The sequence below is a fragment of the Leuciscus leuciscus genome, assembly GCF_965113295.1.
Source record: "Leuciscus leuciscus genome assembly, chromosome: 20".
Classification (NCBI taxonomy): Eukaryota; Metazoa; Chordata; class Actinopteri; order Cypriniformes; family Leuciscidae; genus Leuciscus; species Leuciscus leuciscus.
In genome coordinates, this window is record NC_138744.1 from 15586403 (window position 1) to 15601758 (window position 15356).

Sequence of the window (15356 nt, forward strand, 5' to 3'; positions counted from 1 at the left end):
AACACTTGCAAATCTAATTCAACACCTCCAAAGTAAAAGCTGGGATGAAATATACAATGCCATAGACCCCAATTTTGCTTATAATTTCTTAATTGATGGAATAACTGACGCTATTAACATGACTATTCCTGAAAAGATAATCAAACATAAAAAGGAAACTCATCCATGGATCACCAAAGGAATCCTAAAGTCTATCCAAAAGAAGGATAAACTTTACAAACAATACAGGAAGAATCCGAATAACAATAACAAAACCTTATATACACGGTATAAAAATAAATTAACTAGGTTAATACGAGACAGCAAAGCGAGTTACTTCACTGATTGTCTCAAAACTGCCTCGGGGGATCAGAAGAAATCTTGGAAGGTGTTGAATGAGATACTTGGCCGCAGTAATAAATCCACAGTCATCCCTGACACCGTTGTGCAAACTCAATCTAATAATTATACAATACAAGATTCACTACCAGACTTGTTTAATAGATATTTTGCCTCTGTTGGAAAGAATTTGTCTCAACAATTTGGTCCACCTGGGGGTGCCAATTATAAAACATTCTTGAGGAATAATTATCCCAGTTCATGCTATTTTAGACCTAGCTGTAAACTGGAAGTTACTAACATTATTAATAAACTTAAATGCTCTCATACAGCTGGTGCTGATGGAATCTGTAGCATGATCCTCAAAACCATAGTGAATGAAATAGCTGAGCCACTCGCCTATATAATTAATTTATCATTACAGCATGGCATAGTTCCTAAACAAACTAAGGTGGCAAAGATAATACCAATATACAAATCTGGGGACAAAAGTGATTTTCAAAACTATAGACCCATATCAATACTGCCAACGTTCAAGTATTAGAAAGGGTGGTTTATTCAAGACTTGTAGATTACTTAAATAAACATAACATACTAGAATCTTCACAATATGGCTTTAGGAAGAATAGCAGCACAAGTATGGCTATTTTAGATCTTGTAGAGAAAATAACTGATGCTTTTGAAAGGAAAGAGGCTGGTATTGGGATCTTTCTCGACCTCTCAAAAGCATTCGACACGATTGATTTTCAAATTTTACTTGGAAAATTGTCGCACTACGGGGTCAGGGGTGTGGCTCTTCAGTGGTTCAGGGACTATGTTTATGGAAGACGGCAATATGTAAACTTAAATGGTATTGACTCTGGATTGCAAAATATAGTATTTGGGGTTCCCCAGGGATCTATTCTGGGGCCTCTCTTGTTCATTGTTTACATTAATGATTTTGTACATTGTTCCAGTGATGTTCATAAAATACTCTTCGCTGATGACACAAATCTATTTGTATCCCACAAATATTTATGTCATCTTGAAAAACTCTTAAATGATAGACTAGCAGATATAGACACCTGGTTTAAATGTAACAAACTATCACTAAATATTAGTAAAACCTTTTATATTGTTTTTCGACCAAGTAGTCATAAGTACAGTGATTGTGATATTAATTTAAGTATAGATGGTAGAGCTATTCAAAGAGTGGATGCAATAAAATTTCTTGGAATACATATAGATCAGTTCATAAACTTTAAGGAACATATTAATGAGCTAGTTAAAAAACTATCTAAAATTGTGGGCTTGTTCTTTAAAGTGAGACACGTGCTCCCATTAGACGTGCTCTTGTCTTTGTATAGGACTCTGTTTGAGCCTCATTTGGCTTATTGTAATATTATTTGGAATAATACTTACCCTTCTTATACTGAGAAACTCTTGATATTACAAAAGAAAGCTATAAGAGCTATTACATGGTCCACACGTAACTCTCATACAAATGCTCTCTTCCATAGACACGGCCTACTAAAGCTTCCTGAAAGTAACTTTTATCATAATGCATGTACAATGTACAATGTTGTCAACAGGTTAAACATCCGATTGTGTGAGCTCATTCCACTATACACACCTTCTCACACATACCACACTAGACAAAAGCTGCTCTTAAAAGGTAAATGTAGGAACCGAACAAGTGCTAGGTTTACTTTATGTTACAGTGGTCCACAATTATGGAATGAGCTGGATACTAATTTAAAACAATCTGTTTCATTATTTATATTTAAAAAGAAATTAAAGCAACAACTACTGGAGAGATATAACCCCGAGGGATTTACGGCTGAGAGCTAAACCCCTTTCTCTTGGTACATGGATCTATTTAAATTGAGGTATAAAAGTACAGTGACTGTCTTTTCTCTTCTTTTTTTCTTTTTTATTTATTTATTTATTTATTTTTTCTGCTTGAGGTAACTGTATTCTAAACACCCATAATTTAAAGAATGATTGTCCTGGCATAAAAGTTGGACCAGTCACATAATCTTTGACAGGTGGGTGGGGTGGTATTGGTGGTGGGATGGACCCCTATTTATAAGCTATTGCTTCTTGGGAGTTCATTTTTTCACAATAGAACACAATTGTTTTTCCGGAACAGCTGTTGGTCAAGCTACCTTGAACTGTGGTGTGTACTAGTTGTAGCTGCAGTTGAAATGTAATGTGTTTTGTACTGTAAAATTTACACTCCTTCGAAAATGTAGCTGTGTAACTGAGTAACTACTTCAATTGCTTGACACCATTGGCAAGATATGGACTGAAATGGTAGTGATGTCACCGACCCGGGGTGCAGTTAAAGATTCCTTTTGCCCATTCTCTTGTGTTTTTTTCGAAGTTGGCTATAAGCTCTTGTAGATCTTGTACAACAGTATCCAGCTTGAGTTGGCATGTGCAATCATAATTGTTTGTAACTTAAGTTATTTGTATTGTGATGAATGATATATTATCATATTTTGTGTGGGTAAAGTGTGTAGTCCTGGCAGCAGGGAAAGTAATATATTTTGTAACTTGTTACTCTGTGATTGCTACCCCCAACAACTGTACTGATGTAGCAACAAATGCAATGTGTAAAATTGTGGAAATAAACTAAACCTAAACCTAAACCTATGTTAAATAAATACAAAAATAAAATTATACCTTTACTCCCTTATTTATGTAGCTGGTTTCTAACTGGTGCCTACCAGTAGACCAACTTGGGTCAGCAAAAATCCAGCTATGATCATACCAGCTAGAAAATAGCAACCACCAAAACATAACCACCTTAAATTTGATATTATTTTAACTGATAATTGTTGATGGTCCTGTGGTGGTTTTATAAACTTTTTTTTGTTGTCGTTGACTGGAAACCAGTGAAATAATCATGCAGCAATATATACTTCTGTTTCAAAGTTCTAAATCAATTAAATAAAAAATAGATGAAAGGCTAAACTAAAGTTACTGATGATGCAGGTTTCACTTTTAATGCTTGCGTCACCAACACCAAACGCACCACACAGTCTGAATATGAGCTTACCTGACAAATGTTATAAAACAGATTATAGTTCTAAAAGAACCAAGGTAGCTCTTGACCTGTAGATATCTTAATTAGATTCACAATTAAAAGATAATGGATTAGTGAAATGTGAAAGGCTAAACAACCCTATAATTAACTGAGTGATGCTGAGATTCCTGCTCCAATGGCTACAGGATTATAGTAAATAGTAATAGTAGTAATAGTAAAAAACGGTAATAGTAAAGGCTGCTTAATAAAAAGCTACAGGCTAGGAAGACTGACCATGTTCTCAGAATATAAAACATTATAATAGATGCTTTAATTTTGACATGACTAATTCTTACCACAGGTAAGAAAAATTTGCTCTTTTTGTTAATACATGTGGTGAACCCCGCTTTGGAACTATCTACTATCTTAGGTTGGTTTCAGGCAGATATGGATGGGTATATGAAACACACCTGACTGTGACTAGCAGTCTGGTCTCCCAGTCAGTCATATATTAATTTATTATTCACACACATATATATATATATATATATATATAAATAAATGACAGCCATATATTATTCACACACACACACACACACACACACATATATATATATATATATATATATATATAAATAAACAAACTGTTAGTAGTTCTTATAAAATAAATTTGACAGTAAGAGAATACCTGAATAACAATTGTTTATAATTGCAATAAAATCTAAATTCTTTGATTTAGTGTGAATTTTATTTGAGTTAGACTTTCTTAGAGAAGCCTACTTTAAGTGGATAAAAATAACATGACACAATGTGACTAGTTACCTCAAGACATTCCAAAAGTGAAAGAAATTTCTCAATAACAGCAAAGTAGATGTAAATGTTTACTAGTTGAAGAAATTCTCAACATTGCCATATAATACAAAAGTAAAACTATACATCAGGTTTTATAGCCATATATACGTTAGCACTAATGTAGTTTACACAGAAAGGGTACAGTATTTTTGTCAAGCCTAAAGTTTCATGTTTTCTCTTCTTTTTTTGTTGTTGAGCAAGACCATTGAAGTTAGACTGTTCTCAAAAAGATAACGCTGGGTTTTTAATGAAACATAAAATACATCATTTTAACTCAAGGCATTCACATCATATATAACGACTGTGTGATGAACCCTTAACTTGACCTTAAATGTTTACAAACACATGGATAGTAAAAAAGAAAAAAAGAACATTACTAAGAAATATTAACAATTTAATCTACAAATTTCCTCTAACTTTCAAAATGATGTTTAAAACATATGCCTAGTAAATTTAGCAAGGTCAAAAATTACTTCAACAATGAAGGAATGATGCAGGATTTTCAACTATACATCCTTGTGAACTGCACCGTGGAACATTAACATCTCCAACTACTTCATTCATGCATGCATATATACCTATAGTTCCATACATCATCTAGATTGCATATTAATATACACACATCAGTCTGAGTACTGTACAAAGAGAATTTAGTCAGCAGTTCACAGAACTGTAGAACAGAGTAGATTGTATGAACAAACAGACCGATTCAGAACTACAGTAAAACACCCACGCCATATTTCAAAGTGGATAAAAGCAGTTAGGCTAAGTAAAAAGAACAATGGATTCTATGTACAGTTTATCTTAACAAATAATGTTCAGAAAACTGAATGAGTTTGAATAACCTGCATTGCAGGAAATGGAGTCATCAGTAATTCAACCTTTATTCATGCATTGGGCTTTGGAAGGGAAAATGTATTGGTGATTGGGACTGAAGAGATTCTGCAGAAGCAGCAGCATGAGTCAGCTGATGGTCCTCCAAAAGATTTAGAAAAGCAAAAGCTTTGTCACATTCTGTGCATTCATAGACCACTTGTCCTACATGGGTTTCCTGGTGCTTTTGCAACTGATCAAACAATGCAAAGGATTTATAGCACATATCACACCGGAACTCGTTGTCCTGACTCAGACTTTGATGTTCAGTATGTTTCCGTTTATGTTTTGCCAGATCGTTTGCTGTAAGGTAGGTTCTGCAGCATATTGGGCACTGGTGCTGCCTTTTCGCATCATGCATTCTGCGGTGAGATATAAGATTTGGTTCCGTTTTAAAGGATTCTGAGCACACATCACACTTGTAAGGCCGTTCATTGTGTATCTGCTGATGCTGTGTAAGGTACCGTTTCTTCGTAAAACCTTTATTACAAACCAAGCACTTGAAAGGACGCGGATCCTCATGATGCTTTTTATGGTGTTCCATTAAACTGCTATTGGAGGAGAACCGTCTTTTACAGATAGGGCAAATAATGAAGTCTTCTCCAACATCAACCTCCTCCTCTTCATCACCTACTTGAAATTGAGTCCCTGAACTTTGCTTCTTAGAGGAAGAGACCGATGACTCTGAATGGCGCTTGTCTAAAGACGACAAATTTCGATTACTACAGTGGTGTTTGCGGAAAGCATCACTTCCAAGAAAGTTGTCTCCGCATTCTGTGCATTCATACTGTGTAGCAGCAGTCAAATGGCATTGTTCATGTTCGTCAAGGTCTTTCTTAGAAGGAAAAGTCATATTACAAACGCTGCACATGTGAGAATGAACAGAAAGGTGATTTGCGAGGTCCAGTGCTTGGTAAAAACTCTCAGGACATATGGGGCACTGGTAAATTTTGTCACGCTTCACAGTTTCTACACGTATAGTCTTTTCACTGGTAGGAAAGTTACTGTCCTTGGAAGCCTTTTCATTCCCGTGGCTTCGTAAATGGGTGAGAAAAAGGTGATGGTGGGTGAAGCTCATACTACAATGATTGCACTGATAAGAACATGGTCCTGACAACTGATGGCTGAGCTGATGCTTTTTTAGGTGGGAACCATGTAAGAAATACTTGTTACATTCTGGACATGAGTATGGCCTCTCTTTTGCTGGATTGCAGCCATGTTCTGAGAGCTGTTCTGGGTCTGGAAATCTTACTTGACAAATTCCACAGCGATACTTGTACTGCTCAATGTTACTTGATGAGAGGCTTTTACTGGAGATGGCTGAAGCACCTTGCTTTGTTTGAGGCTGTTGGGGTGGAATCAACGGTGGAAGCTCTTCGTCTTGCTCTGTGTGCATCTTACGATGCTCCGCCCGACTTGTTTTACAGGAAAAGGTTTCATCACAAAGGTCACAGGGAAAGTTTTCATCGCGGTGGGTAACCATGTGCTCAGCTAGTTCCGTTGGGCGAGTGAAGCTCAGGTGACATTTGTTACAGCGGTGAGCGCTCTTTCTGATATGTGTTTGCTTGTGTTTGCGCAGGGTGAAGAGCGAGACAAAACCTTTACCACACATTTGACACTGAAACTCAGACTTGTGGCATCGCTGATGTTGTTGCAAGTTCGCTAGCTGAAAAAAGCATTTCCCACATTCCTCACACTCGAAGGGCTTTTCGCCAAGATGACATCTTTGATGATCCTCGAGATTTTCTGATGTTAAGAATGTTTTACCACAAACATGGCAAGGAAAGTATGGTGCTGAATCAGAGTCATTGTCGCTGTCATCTTCATCTTCAAAATTTCTGTCGGACTCTTCCTTATCTGACTCCTGACTTACACTGGCAGAGGATTTTTTCAATCCATCAGTGAGGGCTTTGACTGAATTCAATCCATGTTTTACTCTGCAGTGCTTTGTGTATGACTTTTTTACCGTATAGGTTTTGTCACATGGTTCACACCTATATACTTCAGGGTGCTCTGTTCTTGCTTTCACACTAGGTTCTTTTGAGCTGGGCAGCTGTGCATGCCAATGAGCCATTCTTTGGTGAATGGTCAGGGATTTAGCCGTCCAAAACCGCATCTCACAACGGTTACAGACAAAGGGACGACTGGGGTCATGACAAGATCTATGAATGTCCAGGTCAGAAGGAAAACGAAACCTCTTCAAGCAAATTTTACAAGTATTATCCATTTTTTCCTGATGTTGGATTTTCATATGCCTTTGCAATATACCAGCTTGAGCAAAGACTTTACTGCACACATGACATCTGTGGATATCCGATTTGCGCTCTTGATCTTCACGGCCATGCTCCTCTAAATGACTTATGAGTCTCAGCCCATCTGTAAAACTCTGATCACACTCAGAACACTGATACTTGTGAACAGCATCTCCTTTTTCTGCATCATTTTCCTGGTCTTGATCTTTACATGAAAATTTAGTCTGCAGAACTCCGGTTCCTGTTGTATTTGAGCCCTTGTTAAATATTAACACAGTGTCATTTAGAGCACAATCTATTTCACCTGCACTTTCCAGGGCAGATTCATTATTTGACACAATTGTGTGACCCTTACATTTTCTTCTGTGTTTCTCCATTCTCTTTTTGGTCCAAAAACCAACATGGCATTTTGTGCAAGAAAGGGGGTATACGCCATTATGTATGCGCATATGCATACCTAGTCCAGTGCTCCTGGAAAACCGCATGTTGCACTGAGGGCATTTAAGAGGCTTGATAAGGTCACTCTTTGAACATTCACGTCGCTCCCTTATCTGACTGCTGCTTTCTTGGTTTTGCCCATACCCCTCATCAACCGGCTCTTGCTTTATGATTGGCAAGTGATTTGATATCAATTGCTGTTGATCATTAACTGACTCTTGTGGCTGATCAGATCTATGCTTTGCTAAAAAATGCTGCTGGAGCTGCGAGAACAATAAAAAACGGTCACTACAGTTAGCACAGGAAAAACCTTTTATCTTAGTGGGGCTCTTGTTTACCTCTTGAGAAGATCCAGATGATTTTGAGCTGACAACACAGGTCTTCTGGTGTATAGACAGTGCATCCCGGGTAAACAGGTCACCACACTTGTCACAAAGGACTTTTTCTTGGTTTTCCCCCTTTCCGTTGCATTTAACCAAGTGCCGTTTCAAATAGTCTGTTCTGATGAAATGCTCTCCACAGTTAGCGCAGCCATATGGTTTTTCTCCCGTATGAAGACGTAAATGAACCTTCAGTTGTCCTGATAATTTAAAGCGTCGAGGGCAATACTCACATTGGTATTTAAATTTATTCATGTAATGCACTTGTATACGTTGCAGAAGTTTGGAAGTTTCCCTGCATGGCTGCTTTTGAACATTGTTTGTGGCAGATGGCACACTTTCCTTTGAAATCTTTTTGCATCTGATGGTGAGGTTGTGCCTGCTCAAAGTCTTTTTAGAACTGTATGTTTTGCCACATCTTTTGCAAGGAAAAGGTTTATCGGTAATGTGGAGCATGGCCATATGGCGCTTCAGATCACTCTGGGTGGACAACCGCTTAAAGCAAACTGTGCATTGCAATGGGTCACCTTCCTGTGTTTTGCTTTGGGAACTTGTGTTCAAGCTGTCGAGACTCATCTTTACAACTCGCACCTCAAGTCGTCGTTTTCCTCTGCAGCGGGCTTGGTGCAGTTTTAAATGATCATAGCGTGAGAAACAACTTTCACAAGTCTTGCACCGATAAGGCTTGACTTCTGTATGAGTGAGGATGTGATGTCTTAGATTTCTGGCTCTCAAAAATGATTTAGTGCAAAATTTGCACTTCAATCCCTCACCATTTTCCCCAGGAACCACAGTGATCTCTTTCTGATTTTTTATTTCAGCAAACATCGATTTAATTTTCTCAGATCCTTTTAAACTTTCCAATCTACGTTCCTTAGATAAACCATCACAAAAAGTCTCGTGTTGCAAGCATCGATCCTGATCGTCAAAATTCTGTCCACAATGTATGCACGAATATGAGGTTTTCTTTGAATGAAGAGAGAGATGTTTCTGGAGAAAACTTTTTGTTCTAAAACATTTAAAGCATTGTGGACATTGCTGCTCAAACCTGCCCTTCTCCTTTGTACTAGTTTTGTTTTCAGTTGATAGCTTGCCCTTGCACTGCTTTTCGTGACCATTTCTGTAGTTTTTTCTTGTAAAAATTCTCCCACATTTTCTGCAAGCAGGTTTTAACTTGTCTCCATTGCAGATTGCGTCATGATCCTTAAATTTTCTTTTCCTGTAAAACTTCCCACACTTTGAACAAGGGAAAACAGTCTTTGCCAAGTGGGCTCTTTCATGGAGTTTCAAATTGTTGGGAAAACGAAATGAATGTGGGCAGTATGAGCAATTATAGAGTTTGTTGGTCTTGTTTAGTGCAGTGTCTACACTTTTTTCTGCCTGTATTTCTTCAGCATTTGATGTCTGTACTGACTGCTCCACTGTACATTTTTCTTGATGTATTTTTAGATATTCCTTTCTGTTAAAGTGTCTGCCACAAGTTAGACACGGAAAAGGCTTTTCACCAGTGTGAATGCGGATGTGACGAACCAGCCCAGCACGATTCGAGAAATGGCGTTTGCAGAACTGACATTTGGATGCAGAAGGTCCAGGCAAATGAGTTAAACAATGCTCACTAAGTGCCTTTGAGTCAGCAAAGGCTTCTTGGCAGAGAGCACATTTGAACTCCTCTTTGTACATTTTTTCTACCTTTAGAGTTCTAGCTTGGTCCTTGGGAGGGAAAAGTTCCTTAAGTTTACGTCTTCTCTCATGCCCAGCCACATGTCGAAGCAGAAAAACGGGAAACTTGAACTGCATCGGGCAATCAGGGCATTTAAGCATGCCTTTTTTTGGATGGGACTGTCTGTGTTTTAACAAATCTCCAATAGATGGCAGAACTTCCCAACAGACTAAACACTGCACATTCCGCTTATGCACATTTTTGTGAGTCATTAGGTGTCCATGCCTGGCAAAGTTTTTACCACAGTCTAAACACCGAAAAGGTTTGTTTCCTTTATGAAGTCGTAAGTGCTTTTTTAACGAGTCAGATAAAGTAAAGGCTTTTCCACAGAAGCGACAAGAGAAAGGAAGGCTTGCATCCTTATCAGCAGATTCTTTGCTAGTTGGCTTTTGACTGGCAGGGCTTGAACTTTTCAAATTGACACCATTACCATGTTTGTGTTTGATTGCCTTTTTGGCATTTAAAAGCAATTTATGCTTTGCTAGATGGCCGTAGTATCCAGACTTGCTAGAATACACAGATGGACAAAAACTGCATTTGTACTGTGATGCTTTTTGTACAGGCATAGTCAATGGTGACTCTTTGACCTCATTTTTGGTATTGATAACTTGCTCTAACTCTTTTCTTTTCTTTACGTTTCCTTTGGCTGTATACTGTTTAAGCTTAACACAAGTTTGCTTGATGTGTCTATTGCGGTTGCTGGCCATGGTAAACACATCCTTACACAAAGGGCATCGATACTTTGCACCAATCTTTCCTTTGCCTTTTTTCGTGTATTCTTTGAGACACTGTTCACGCAAATGGCGTGTCCGATTGTAGGAGTACTTGAAAATGCGAGGACAGATGGGGCATTTAAACTTTGGAAACTTGCTATCTGGAACTGAAGATTTTTCATGAGGGACAATCTTTTGAGAACACTGCTCTCTTTTATGTTTGTTAAGATTCCAGGTATATTTGAAGGCTTTTCCACAGTTGTCACACTTGAAGGGCTTCTCATCTGAGTGTGATCTAAGGTGTGCTTTTAGTTGTGCTCTAAGCCTGAAAGTCTTCCCACAAACTTGACAACGCATTTGTTCAGGCGATTGGCTTGTCTTGTACACATCCATTAGTTTCACGTAGCAATCACGAAGTTCTTTGTTGGAGACGGCTGTTTCAACCATGTCTGTTATATCTGTCTTTCCGAGGGTTGATTCTGAATGTTCTGCACTCTGTACAGAAGGGTCTAGTATCAGGGATGTGCAAGCTGCTTTACGCTTGTGTTTTTGACATTTCTGAGCACTAGGAAAGTACAATCCACAACAGTCACATCTATGCTGTGTGACAACTATGTGCTTCAGCTCATGATCTTCATAATAAGCTTGTCGAACAAAGGACTTCCTACAGTATTTACAAATGAACTTTGCCTTCTCTTCGGTTAGCCCTTTAGTATATGATGGTGATGATTTTAACTTGTCATTAAGCTTGACTTCCCCACAGAAGTGTTGTGTCAATGCGCCACCAGTGAAGTGACATTCACAAGTGGGACAATACTGAGATATACTGAGATTATTGAGAGAATGTTTGCTGTGGTAGTGCTCGATAAGCTCATCTATACTTTGTGTTGACCCCTGGCACTCAAAGCAATGGTAGTTTTTTCCATTACAAGTTTTTTTCTCAGTCGTCTTAAGGAGAACAACAGGTTGCAGTTTTCTCTTTTGGGTCTTGAAATATGATAAAGAATCTTTGCTTGCAATGGTGCCATTATCAGTTAGACATTTGTGCTGTCCAGGATATAAGGATGTTCTGGATGTCTGGTCAACACTGAGTAGTAGTGGATCTTTTGGTGCATCAGTTCCCTCATCCATCTGATTATTAGATTCAAAAGCAGTTTTTAGAAGAACTGGCGGTTCTGTGCGATTAAACAGATTGCACTCATCAACTTGGTTTACATGTGCATTTTCCAGATGTTTCAGTTCCTCAATGTTCTGTGTTGTACTTTTCAAACCAAAACAGGACTCAAGGAATCCAAAACTACTCCGCTCAACTTGTTCATCATCAGATGTGAAGCATTTCTGTCCTTCCAGCTGAGAAGAATCTCCATGGCCAGGTTTTGAGGATGTTTTTTTAGGATATGGTTGGTTGCTTTCTAATTGACAGCCACCAAGTGAATCTTTTCCATGGCCAGATATCCCAGTCGTCTCTTGAAATTCAGGTTTTGGAGATGTATTTTCAGGATTTGGGTTCATTCCGTCCAATTGGTAGTCACCACGTGGATCTTTTCTAATGCCAGAAATGACAAATGTCTGTTCAAGCTCAGGTTTTGATGATACATTTTCAGCATCTGGGGTTGTCCTTTGCGATTGGCAAACACTTAGTGAATCTATGGTTAGGCAATTGTTTTCATCTTCATTAGAAGTGGAGGAAGTCTCAATATTTGCACGATTTGAAGTGGAACCACCGTGAGAGGTATCAAGTTCTTTGCAACGCATCGTTGTTTGATCCAAAAAACAATCCAAATCACAAGAAAGAATGTCCCTTTCCTCAATTTGCCCATCTTTTGAAAAAAGCATTACACCATTCATATTATCCACGCCTTGTACTTCTGTACACGGATCCTCAGAATTTGAGATAAGCGAGTCCTCACTACAAGTATGGTTTACATCTTTGCTCTCATCCATGGTCACTGGAGGTCCAGTGTCCTGCTGTAGATTTATTTCACTCATATCTGCTTTCACAGAACTATGGCAGACCTCAGCAGAAGAAAAGTCCATTGCATTACTTGAATTTTGGTCTCCTTCCTCTAAAGATGGACCAGTTTGGTTGCTACTAATGTTAACTTCAATGGATGAACTCAAATTGCAATCAAGATTTGCTTCCATGTCAGAACAGCTGCTAATATCGGAATACTCCACAAGACCGGCATCTGTCTCAAAAGCAGTTTCTAATACTGCCTCGTCAGAATGTGCTTCCGATGTGGACTCAACTTCTACTGAGTTAGGCAAGGGAAAGGGTGTCATGTTACCATTATATTCTCCTTTATCTCTTGACTTTTCTTGTTCAAGGTCACCTGAATTCATTACATCTTGCCAAGATGATTCACAGCATGAGTCCTGCAGAGAACCAGACTCAAAGTCTTTCATGTCCGATTCAGCAATGTCTTGCAAATCCATCATGCTTGAAAAGTTCTCCTTTTCAATTAATTGTTCTATCTCATGTGCAAGGTTCTCCTCCGATTCCACTGGAATTCCATTACATTCCATAGTTCCTACAGACATTTCTGGCCTCTGGTTAGAAAGAATCTGTGCTTGCTGGAATGCATTCCATTTTTGAGCCATCCTCGTGTTCTCCTCCAAAGGCTAGCTCTCAAACTCTGTAAGACAAATGTCCATGTGATTACCAAAACAGCACACATTTGTAAATAAAATTAAATAGGATGAAATGAAATGCTCACCGCACTTATCCACTACATATCAGTAGGAACATTATAGCTGATTTGCCCAAAGACCTGCATAAAGAAAAAAAAATCTATTTCAAAAGCAGCATATATAAGTCAATTACTAATAAAATTGCTGTTTACTGGTATAATATGGATGTTTAAAATACTAGGCTACCATTAATAATAATAATAATAATAATATCATCAAACATACACTCTCCGAACTACTGCCAACTATGTAGTAGTACTGCCACAGCATCATGCTAAGACATCAGCGCTGAAGTAATCCGAAGGTAATGAATCATTAGAAATCTAAGAGCTTTTTGTTCTTGCAGAGCGCTTTTGCAGTTCATCTCAGCTTTTGCAAACCGAAGATTAGAGAAAAACAACTTACATTTTGCTTTGTTCATTACACAAAGTTACTGTATGGCTTATGAAGACTTGGAACAATGTGCCCGGTCATTGTTTTTTTGTAATTTTGGAGTGAGACAGAGCCAGGCCCCAATCACTCTTATTATATGCAAAAGATCCAGGATATACAGAGGTTCTCAAACTATAGGCCTACACAAGATCAAAGATACATGGAGTGTGGGCTTCAATACATTTGAACATAAAAACAAAACGTTTTCCCCCTTTAAATGTCAAGATGAAATTAAAATGAACTATTTTTAAAATTCCTATTTTTAATGGGATTTTTCAGTATTTATTGTAAATTATCCATGCACATTTTCTGTTTTTATTCATGTGCCCTAAATCTTTAAATCAAACTAACTTCCTCTTGCTGCAACATCTCTCTCTTCTGATGACGCGTTTACTGGCATGAGTGCAGAACAATCTGTCACTCTCACAAGATCTCAGCAATAGCAAACCACAACCATACAAACATCCAATAAATTCCCTGTGCCTAAAATGAAGCCTCGCCCTATATTTTTCTTGTTCGAGAAGCCGTTTCACACAGATATAGGTCACCATAGAGAAGAAAAGACGATCACAACTTCTGTTTCATGATGACTTTAAATGTCAGCTTGTGGATGAGGTTTGTCAAATCCAGTTCCTGGAGGACCTAAGTGCCACAGTGTTTGACATCACTGATCTAGAAGCTTCGTTTTCTGAAGGTAAAGTTTAAGAGTGGCCTTCTTTTTTTTTACACAGAATGTTCAAGAATATAACCAGCAATGGAAAGAGTTTGAAACAAGTTTAAAGATTGCCAAAATTTCCTAAATATAATGTAGTATTTCTCAACTGTTCTGAATAATTTGCCAAAACAAAAAGGTAGATGTCAGATCAACAATCAAAGTATATGATCAAAATACTTTAATCAGGGGTGCCCAATCCTGTTCCTGGAGATCTACCTTCCTACCACTTCAACACACCTGTCTGTAATTATCAAATGAACTAAAGAAAGAGCTTCCAGTTACAGGCATGACAGTTCAAGTGGTAACAAGAAAGCCTAAAATGGCCATGAAGTAATGGAAGTGGAAAATGTTGAGGAGGAAGGCTGGTTCACCTATTGTGAGCAAAACACGGAGAAGGTGGGGATAGTTTGTGGCTTCTACTGGTATACCTAGTTGGTCCTACAGCAAGACAAAGACTTAAAACATCTCATATCATATTTACCTTATAAGAAAAAGAACAAGACTGTAGGCTTCGGAACCACTGACTTGTGGACAGTATTCCAACATATTTTCAACAGTGCTTTGGGCAACCCGACTTTCCTGATCCCACACCCCTCTCTCCTATCACTTCTAGTCTCTCCTCTACTGTGCTCTCCAATACAGCCCAAAACTATAACTAAGAGAGATACTGAATTCTGAAGACGTCAAACCATGGAATGGCCAGTACTAGGGATTCACCGAATGTTTGGCAACCGAAATTATTCAGAGTAAGTAAACCGACTGAATCAATTTTGCCGAACAATGACGTTTTTGATGACGGAATCAAATAGTAATCAGCATAGAGTGAGGGGCGCGCGCTTTATAAATGCAGCAAACATGTCGGCGGTGGGGAAGCATTTTAAAGTGTCCGAGAAAGAGGCAAAAACGGCTGTTTGCAGACACTGTTCTGCTGAATTGTCCAGAGGGGGTGCATCAGCAAAAAC

At 38.3% G+C, this 15356-nt stretch overlaps 1 protein-coding gene across 4 annotated transcripts in view; it reads right to left on the reverse strand.

Moving 5' to 3' along the window:
- Nucleotides 1-4196: 4196 nt before the first annotated feature.
- Nucleotides 4197-15356, reverse strand: part of znf1035 (zinc finger protein 1035) — a 33549-nt gene continuing 22389 nt past the window's right edge. For all 4 annotated transcript variants that reach the window (XM_082149442.1, XM_082149440.1, XM_082149443.1 and 1 more), the window contains 2 exons: nucleotides 13274-13327; nucleotides 4197-13192 (listed from right to left, as the gene is read on the reverse strand). In XM_082149442.1, the coding sequence (XP_082005568.1) occupies nucleotides 5064-13157 (8094 nt within the window). In that variant the 5' untranslated portion in view covers nucleotides 13158-13192; nucleotides 13274-13327 and the 3' untranslated portion in view covers nucleotides 4197-5063. The remainder of the gene's footprint in view (nucleotides 13193-13273; nucleotides 13328-15356) is intronic.